Raw genomic sequence first — 10020 nt, forward strand, 5'->3', positions numbered from 1 at the left:
ATCGGATTTTAAAAACAATCCTATTCACTATACAGCCTGGAATCTAACAATTGATTGCTTTAATTGTTAGAATCCACGCTGTGTAGTGATTTTTTTTTTTTTTTTTTAATCACTAAGTAGCCAGAGGATTTTTTTTTTAATCCTCCGGCTACTTGGTCCCTACTGGTGTCCACTTACCTGCAGAGATGGCTGCTCCGGTGCCCGGTGTTTTAGTTTTTCTTCCCATCGCTGCCTCCCAGGTTAGGAGAGTGTGGGCGGGTACTGGGAGGGGAGATGACATGTCTCCCCGCCCTGTACCCGCCCACACTCTTCTAAGTCACAAGCCCCGCCTAACCTGGGAGGCGGGGGCAGCGAGGCGAAGAAGAACGAGAACACCGGGCATCGGACCAGCCATCTCTGCAGGTAGGTAGCTACTAGAGGTGTTAGCTAGTCTCCCATTAGAATGAATGGACGCAGCCAGCATGCAGGGGGTTAAGGCTGTGTGCCGGCTGCTTCCATTCATTCCTATGGAACCGCAGCGGAGCCTTCACACTGAGTATACACTCCGCTCAGAATGAGCGAAGCGTATACTCAGTGTGAAGGCTAACATTGTTAGCTTTTCCCACAATGCTTGACCAGTAGCAAAGCATTGTGGGAAATAATCACCGATCTCAATCCCACCTATAAAGATCATGTTCGGAATTCCGATCGCGATCGTGAAATTTTCTCGATCGCCGATCAGAATCCGATCTTTTCCGAACACAATTGCTCAACCTAAGTGATAAGCATTACATGTATTAAATCTGCACACTTATTTCATTGTATTTTTCTTTTTAATATTTTCTTATTGATTATATTTTATATATTATTTCATTAATTTTTATTTTATTTTTATTTTTTGCAGATCATTGCCAGCTCCCAAATCCTACGGCGCTATGAAAGACGATAGCTGGAAAGAAGGCTGCTACTGACCCACCAAATCCTAAACCTTCACTGCTCGATGGACGCGTCATCCACACTGTGACTTCATGGGGCACTGTGGGATTTGCCTACCTGATCCCAGGGTCCTCTGTCCGTATCTAGCACAAGCGGCAGAGGTTACAAAGAAGAGCACTTTATTGATGTTGACCATCAGCTGTTGTAGTCCTACAATCTCTCTATCATGACATCACCCCTCATTTTATTCTTAGCTTTCTACAGTCTTAACCCTTAAGATACTACATGCACTGCATCCCCATTTGGCTTCTCAAGTAAATCCAGTGACAGGAGTAACATCTGGTAATGGCTTATATTTTTTTAGCTTACAAGATGTGTGGTTAATGCCAAAGAACAACTGCTGAAAAGATTTCTTTTTTATATATATCTATATAAACTATATTCAGAGTTTATTATGCATTACGCACTAACATTGCAATGGTCTACAGAGGTATATCATCTGCGAGACTGTTTTCAGTACTGATTTTACAGTTTTATACAAAGACAAATGGATCTTGTGCCATGTAGCCTATGTAATAGCTGCTGAGTCTTTCACAAACATTTAAAGGGATTCTACCGTTAAAACCTCTTTTTTTTGTGGATAAGATGTCAGAATAGTCTTTAGAAAGGCTATTCGTCTCTTACCTTTAGATGTGATCTCCGCCGCGCCGTTCCTTAGAAATACCGTTTTTTACCGGTATGAAAACTAGTTCTCTGACAGCGATGGGGGCGGGCCCCAGCGCTGAAAATACGATGGGGCATCCCCACTGCTGCTCATAAACAGGTTCCAGCGACGTCTCTCTCTACGGCTGGATCCTCCCCTTCTCTGTCGTCTTCCTCCTGCGTCACCTCCGACGCCTGCGCAGTTGGCTCTGCCAGTGAGTCACCAGCCGAGTGCGAATGCCGGCCGGTGGCCATTTTTGGGAGGCTGCTTTTGCTCTTGTAGTTCAATGCAGGAGTGGCCTCCCAAAAATGGCCGCCGGCTGGCATTCACACTCTGCTCTGCTGGTGTCTCACCGGCAGAGCCAACTGCGCAGGCGTCGGAGGTGACGCAGGAGGAAGACGATAAAGGGGAGGATCCAGCCGAAGATAGAGGCGTCGCAGGATCGTGTTCTCAAGCAGCAGTGGGGACGCCCCCATTGCATTTTCAGCGCTGGGGCCCGCCCCCATCGCTGCGAGAGAACTAATTTGCATACCGGTAAAAACCGGTATTTCTACGGAACGGTGCGGTGGAGATCACATCTAAAGGTAAGAGACGAATAGCCTTTCTAAAGGCTACTCCGATGTCTTATCCACAAAAAAAAGAGGTTTTAATGGTAGAATCCCTTTAAGGGGGTTAAGCCGCCTTCTCATTTATGATCTACCCTTAAGATGGGCCATCAATTTTAGATCAGCAAGGGTCCAACTGTTGTGGCCCCCTGACAGATCAGCTGTTTCGCCAGGCACGGCCAGGTATTTACTATGCTGCTGCCTCGCTGTATAGTTGATAGCGGCCATTGTGGGAACTGCAGAAGTGTCTTATGGACTTGAATGGGACACCACTGCAGAACCCGCCATCAGTGCTATGAACTACATGCCAAGAGAAATGGCGGAGCCGAGATAGTCCCAAAAACCTGGTCCCCACTGACTTAAACTTCAAGCCCTACCTTAGGCCGTCAATATTGTGGAGGGTGCTAACCCCTTTATCTCTTCATAGGATCCTCTAACAGTGAAAGGGTAAGTTCACACGATGTAACGTGCCGCGCGATCTGCCACGTATATGGCGTGTGAGAGCTTGCACGCCGTAAACGCTCCCATTGATTTCAATGGGAGTTAGGGTCGTATACGCCGTGTTATTTTGCAGCCGCAAAATTATCAGAGTTTAAAAATAAGCGAGTAAATCAAAGACAAGTTGTATTTGCTTGGTCCCCGTTGCAGAGAGCGTAGTGACATAGCGGTTGTCAGACTTCAGGATCCGCTACATAGCGTGCGCACCCGCTGAGCGTATGAGCAGGACTCTTGGCATGGGAAATACTGATCTACACCCCCCTCCTAATATTATACACATTGATGTGCAGAGGGCTATGCACCATGTGGTGTACATCCTGATCTATCCTTTCACTGTCAGATTGTCCGGAGAGCGAATCTGTGTGCCAAGTGGGCCAATAGCTGTTTGCGCTGTACCGTTGCATTCCCTTTCTGTACACAGGGGGTTAATATTAGAAGGCTTTGTTATATTCTCCATTCTCTACGTGTATTCACATTGTAAATAATCTTCTTCTCCTGGCGCCTCTCAGTATTGTACTAATTTATCTTGCCTTACATATAACCTATGTAACATTACCAGTGCCAGCGCTGGGCATTGTCTATCCAATGGCCCAAAGCTGTATACCTGTATACCCCACCTCCCCTTACAGATGGTGTTTGCCGTGTATTTCACATGGGTCTCTTATACATCATTTTAAATCCTTACTCCTCCCAACAAATATATAAATTAAGACTAGCGTCTTGTACGCCAGTCTTCACTCCCCAGCTGATGCGAGATGTGCCTGTGTACCAGAATTGAGATCCACAGCGGTCAATGACTGGCGTAGATGTCAGGTGTAACGCCATGGCGGTATTCTGGCATGGGTTATAGTACACTTATTGGGCTTGAGGTCACCCTGATCCTTCTGCATCCCAATATCCACTCCAAAGTGGCACAACAAGAGGGCGTGCGCCAAAGATGTGCCACATCTGCTCCCATGTATGCCATTTCTCCGGCATAGAGGGGATAAGATTCCCCCAATGGGTCCCTCCTAATCTGATGTGTTAAAGGAGTTTTGTCATTAGTCAGATGGCGGTGGATCCAACCACGAGTCCTCAGCATTCTCCATGCGTGACTGTTGCTTTATTCACTCTGTTGGGCGACCTGAGATTGCGGTCCCAGAAAGTGCATTGAACTAAATGGAGCTCCAGACGTACAAGCGCCCATGGAGGCCGCAGAGGGGGTTTCACCTGAATAGGGGGTAAATGTCTGTAATGATGGAACCCCATTAAGGTGCAACCCACTGGCCCTGGGCGCCATTAACCCCTAGTAGAGTATATAGTGCTGTATGTCCATTGAGGACAGGAGTTGTACATGGAGCTTGTACAAGCATGGCTGCCCCCTATAGGACCAGAGCAGCTAGGTATTCCCTACTGTTACTGTAGGGCTGCGGCGCGTGTATCCTGTCACGGGCAAATAGGTAGGAACGTACCATATACCATTTGCCTAGGGGTTTATCAACAATGGGGGAACTTGAATTTGGGCTGAAATTGGAAACTTTACTGAAAAGCTGTCCTAGAAAACGTAGGACCCTGCGAGGGATAGCCTCCATAGTAATGGTGTGACCTAGAGGATCCTGGATGTGGGTTGTGTTTCTGAAAGTGGTAAATTTTAGGATTCTACGTTTTATCCAGCTAGGCTTGGGGTGCGCTGTAAGACAAGACGATGTATACTCACAGTACAACATGGCTAATAATACATCATCCATGGCTCAGTCATCAGACATGGGTTTCATCTTCTGGCTGAATTGTGAACGTGTTTGGCTAAATCCAGTGGACGTGATACTGGCCGAGGTTCTCACCATACATATTGCACTATTAGGTTGTATTTGAAGGGTCTGTCACGTCCAAAATGCCTCCCAAACCAGTCCTAGTACCATATAGGGGCCTGTATACGGAGCAGTAACATACTTCTGTGGCCACAAACTGGTGAAGCAATCCAGAGATGATCATCTTTTTATGGATATGCAAGTGCACCGGAGGCGGGCCCAATGTGCTCCAGCTGTCTGTTCCAATCACCGCCCCTTTAGCCGGTTGTCATAGAGGCAGTTTAGGCCCGCCTCCAGTGCACATGCCAGCTGATTTGCATATCTAAAGCAAAGGTTATTATTTCTATATTGTCTCATCAGTTTGTGACCACAAAGTGGTTTTGTCTCCTCTTAGAGGCCACTACACTGCACTAGTATTGGTTTGGACCTGACAGACTCCCTTTAACAAGTTTAGCTCTTTTAAAGGGGCGGTAAAATCTTCTAGAAAAGTGAAGTAAGCTTAGGCTTTTTAAGTTCTTGCTCTCCAGTGCCTGCTATTTCCCGGTTTCTGGGACACTATGACTATGTCCTTAGTAGAGATGAGCGAACACTGTTCGGATCAGCCGTTCCGAACAGCACGCTCCCATAGAAATGAATGGAAGCAGCCGGCCGCCGGCAAAGTGTACGTGCCAGGTGCTTCCATTCATTTCTATGGGAGCGTGCTGTTCGGAACGGCTGATCCGAACAGTGTTCGCTCATCTCTAGTCCTTAGTACCGCACTAAAGACTGTCCCCGTGCGGGTGAATTTAGGAAATCCCGGGGCAACTTCAGCCTAGCGCATCGTGTCCCTTGACCCTGAAGAGATGGGATAGTATTCACTACGTAGAGACAACCATCTATGAGCAAACTACAGGGAAACCGTGTGACAAGACTTCATCAATATCCGCTCCAGATTTCCAATTGTTTGGGTTTTGCACACAAAAAAGTCAGATCTGCTATAGGTTACATTATAGGCGACATCTACGCCAGCCGCGGGGCGGCATGGGATCTCGCGCAATGCACCAGGACAGGTTTTTTTTTTTTTGCTGATGGATGAGTTTTCCTGCTTGTATGTTGCTTTCTAACCTTGGTGGGCATACAATTCAGCACTGACTACTAGCACAACGCTTTTTTATAGGAGTCGAAGCTCTGTATACGAATACAGGACTCTAAATCACTTGCTCTCCTTACATAGCCATATTTAATGGGGGTTTCCAGGACCTCCCCTGACACCCTGGCCAATCATCTGATTTACATGGGGCCATTGGTCTCAGGAACAGGCACAGCGCCATACACTGTGTAGTGGCCATGAATGGTACTGCAGCTCTCTCCCATTCACGTCACTAGAAAGCGATGCTATGTATGTGTTAGCGGATAAAACCTTAGGACAGGAGTTGGAATGAGGAAAAGTTTCTTCTTTTATCGTTTTATCAAACCTTCTATGCAAAATGACCTCTAAAGCTGCCATAGACAACCACAAGATGATGTATCACCCATCGGACTAATGCACCAAGATAAGGAGGATAAAAAACTAAACTTACAAGTTTAAGAAGAGGGAGCAGATATTTCCACATGACTGATTGAATAGCCATGGGTATATATTTTAGTTTATATTCTATGATTCTAACATTGAAGTCCGTGTTGGGTGAAGGAAAACTTTACTGTAGTTGCGGTATTACAGTCCCTTTTATTTTGAGTAGTGGTATTCATTTATTCTGTGCAAGTTCCCTCTCGCCCAATATACACTATGTGATCAGAAGTATGTGGACGCCTGGCTGAGAATGACTTACAAGTTGGTGGCGCCTCCATGGGTAATGCTGGATACAATATGGTGTTGGCCCACCCTTAGCCTTGATGACGGCTTCCACTCTCGCAGGCAGACGTTCAATCAGGTGCTGGAAGGTTTCTTGGGGAATGGCAGCCCATTCTTCACGGAGTGCTGCACTGAGGAGAGGTATCGGTGTAGGTCGGTGAGGCCTGGCACCAAGTCGGCGTTCCAAAACATCCCAAAGGTGTTCTATAGGATTCAAGTCAGGACTGTGTGCAGGCCCGTCCATTACAGAGATGTTATTGTGGTGTAACCACTCCGCCACAGGCCGTGCAGTATGAACAGGAGCTCCATCGTGTTGTAAGATGCAATCGCCATCCCCGAATTGCTCTTCAACAGTGGGAAGCAAGAAGGTGTTTAATACATCAATGTAGGCCTGTGCTGTGATAGTGCCACGCAAAACAACAAGGGGTGCAAGCCCCCTCCATTACCGATGGAGGGCGACACGAATTTGTAAGTCATTTTCAGCCAGGTGTTGGGATACTTTTGATCACGTAGTGTATATACATACATACATACATACATACATTCATACTTACATAGATACATTTGTCCACCTACCTACATAAAGTCGGTACCTCTGTTTATAGACTCTCTTGATACAAGACCCGCCTGTTCTACTTTTCTGAACCAGGACCTGGGTTTGCTTTTTGTACTCCTGATACTCTGGAGAGAAGTGTGGATATGATAACCAGTGCCTATGATTTATTTATGTTTGCGGATTACAAGAGGATCTTTTTGAATGTGGATTATTTTTGTGCCAATGCAGTTGGATTTTCCTTTGTACGTAAGCAGGTTATGTAACTTACTGCTTCCAAAGTTATTTAAATTTTTTTGTATGTGTGTTAATAAAAAAAAAAAGTGTACAAATGTAAAAATACAGATTTATTCTTAACAGTATATGTATTCCTGGTGTTTATTAAGGATTTTCCCAATAGGATTGTGTGAACTAGTCCGGCTTTTTAAAACATTGGAAGAAAGTTTGGGGACTGTGGCAATGGCTGATGATGACCAAGGGAAAGGAGCGATGGAGCAAATTAAAGGGGATGTCCAGCACTGTGTCACTGATTTTTTTTTTTTTTTTTTTAATTTTAATTTTATTTTTTTTTTCCCTCTGGCCCCCACCATTCCTGAGCAATCACTGTAGTTAATGTCAGCACCTAACATGCTATTTAGGCTCTCTGTTGTCAGGTAGGTGGAACAGACCCTCTAGGACATTAGAGCCAAATTAGCATATTGGGTGCAGAAACTAACCACAGTGATTTCTCAGGAATGGTGGGGGCTAGTGAAAAATGACAGCTGCACCAGAAGTAGTGGTGCGGCACCTTTTTTTGAAGGTTGCAAACATTTGGAGGTCATGAAAAGTCATCTTTAAATTGAGCTGCAAATACTGATACAAATAATAAATCGCCACAGGGGCCACACGATGGCTCAGTGGTTAGCACTGTAGCCTTGCAGCGCTGGAGTCCTGGTGTTCAAATCCCACCAAGGGCAAAAAAAAAAACATCTGCAAGGAGTTTGTATGTTCTGCCCGTGTTTGCATGGATTTCCATCCCATATTCCAAAAAAGACATACTCACAATCTACATTTAATAAAAAAAAAAAAATAATAAATCGGCACTGGCGCGATACACAAACCTTTAGATTTGTTTGTTGTAAGCTCATTTGGCCAATTATTCCTCCTATATTCTCCACGTACACACACAAAAGATTTGAGCATGGTGAAATCTAACCATTTAACCCTTATATCCCCAGATGTCTGCCATTTGGGAAGGTCGGGATACACATTAGGTGGTCAGCCCTTCCCATCAGAATATGGACATTAATCTGATGTGTATGGCTAGCTTTAACTCTTATCATATACTTTGCTGTCCTGCAGTCTGTGAGGTTTAGGTCGTCCTATATCTTGTGCTGGGTTCACACATCTCATATTTATTCCTGAATTTCTGTTCTTCTGCAACAATGTGAAGTGCAAAGTGAATGAAATTCCGACAAAACCTTCCAAAATTCCGCAGCAGGTTCTAGGCCAGCATGCCGTGGATATATAGATCTGCAAAATGACATGTTTGTTGCATATTGTTACAATGGGTAAAACGTGTGCCATCAGGGGAATTTTGCCCCTCAAAACTTCATCTGTTCACTGGCAGGTTTAACCAAACATTATGGATTATTCCCATCTTGGCAAATTACTTTGAAGATGGGAATAATGGCCCCCAAGTAGAGGAAAATGGAAGATGCGGAAATGGCAATTCCAAAAGTGTTCTGCACTGTCCTGGTGCTCGCATGAAAGTCATTGGGTGTTGTGTGCTCAGTGCTAAGGGGCCGTACAAAAACTGAATGCAGCTGTTTATATGGATAGATATATTATAAGTAGAGATGAGCGAGTAGGTATTCGAAATATTCGTACTCAATCGAATACTACTAGCTTTTTGCAGTAAATATTCGATTCAGAGCCAGGATTGATTGGCTGAATGCTATACAGTGTATAGCATTTGGCAAATCAATGCTGGTTCTGCAGCAGGCTCGTCCTTGCTAGGAGCAGTCAGCTCCCTCGTAACAGCAAGCTGCCAGCTCTCCCGACTAGCAAGGATGAGCTTGCTGCAGAACCAGCATTGATTTGCCACAGGCTCGTCCTTGCTAGTCAATAGAGCTGGCAGCTTGCTGTTACGAGGGAGCTTACTTTTTCTCATATGAATGAACAGGCCAGCGTTGATTGGCCAGTGTACAGCATTTGGCCAATCAAAGCTGGTTCTGCCGGAGGCTCGTCTGTGAGGAGTTGGAGTCTAAAATCGGACCACAATGGAGACTGCTGTGGTCTGATCTTAGACTCCGCCTCCTCACAGACAAGCCTCCGGCAGAACCAGTGTTGATTGGCCGAATGCTGTACACTGGCCAATCAACACTGGTCAATGCATTCCTATGAGAAAAAGTAAGTCCCTCGTAACAGCAAGCTGCCAGCTCTCCCGACTAGCAAGGATGAGTGTGCAGCAAATCAACGCTGGTTCTGCCGCAGGCTCGTCTTTGCTAGTCAGGAGAGCTGGCAGCTTGCTGTTACGAGGGACCTTACTTTTTATTAGTGCAAGTGCTGTGTGCAGTTAAAGCGCACGGACCTCATAGACTATAATGGTATCCGTGCGCTTTAACTGCACAGCGCTCCTCCTAAACACTCTCCTCCTGCTATTCGTGGACTTGGTGACTCTCCTTTAGTCGAATAGTGGTTTCCCCTGAAACGAGCATTTTTTCCCATAGACTATAATGGGATTCAATATTCGATTGAGTAGTCGAATATTGAGGCTCTACTCGAAACGAATATCGAATCTTTCACTGTTTGCTCATCTCTAGTTATAAGGGATGAAGAGCCTTGCATACGGCTGTGTACACAAATCTTTACAGTGACCTCAGTTGTGGACTCTCCTTATACACTACTAATGACTGTAAGCTGCAGGGGAAATTGTGCAGATACAACATGCTGGCAAGTAATGGACTAATGTAACGTCCTACAACATACAGCAAAGAGCCACTCTATTGTATTCTGTTCTAGCTCACAAAACATACCATGTGTTGTAAAAGTTTTAGGCAGGCGTATGAAAAATCCTGCAGAGGTTTCTGAAATAGATCATTTTTGTCCATTAACAATATTAAGTGAATGAAGAAAAGAAAAATCTA

The 10020-nt window shown here is 45.2% G+C and overlaps 1 protein-coding gene across 2 annotated transcripts in view; it reads left to right on the forward strand.

Moving 5' to 3' along the window:
- Positions 1-1558, forward strand: part of SLAIN2 (SLAIN motif family member 2) — a 36063-nt gene extending 34505 nt beyond the window's left edge. Inside the window, exon 9 of one of the 2 annotated variants that reach the window (XM_075261606.1) lies at positions 884-1558. In XM_075261606.1, coding sequence (XP_075117707.1) covers positions 884-950 — 67 coding nt within the window. In that variant the 3' untranslated portion in view covers positions 951-1558. The remainder of the gene's footprint in view (positions 1-883) is intronic. The other variant, XM_075261612.1, reaches the window with a different exon arrangement.
- The last annotated feature ends 8462 nt before the right edge of the window (positions 1559-10020 follow it).

The sequence above is a fragment of the Leptodactylus fuscus genome, chromosome 1, assembly GCF_031893055.1.
Source record: "Leptodactylus fuscus isolate aLepFus1 chromosome 1, aLepFus1.hap2, whole genome shotgun sequence".
Classification (NCBI taxonomy): Eukaryota; Metazoa; Chordata; class Amphibia; order Anura; family Leptodactylidae; genus Leptodactylus; species Leptodactylus fuscus.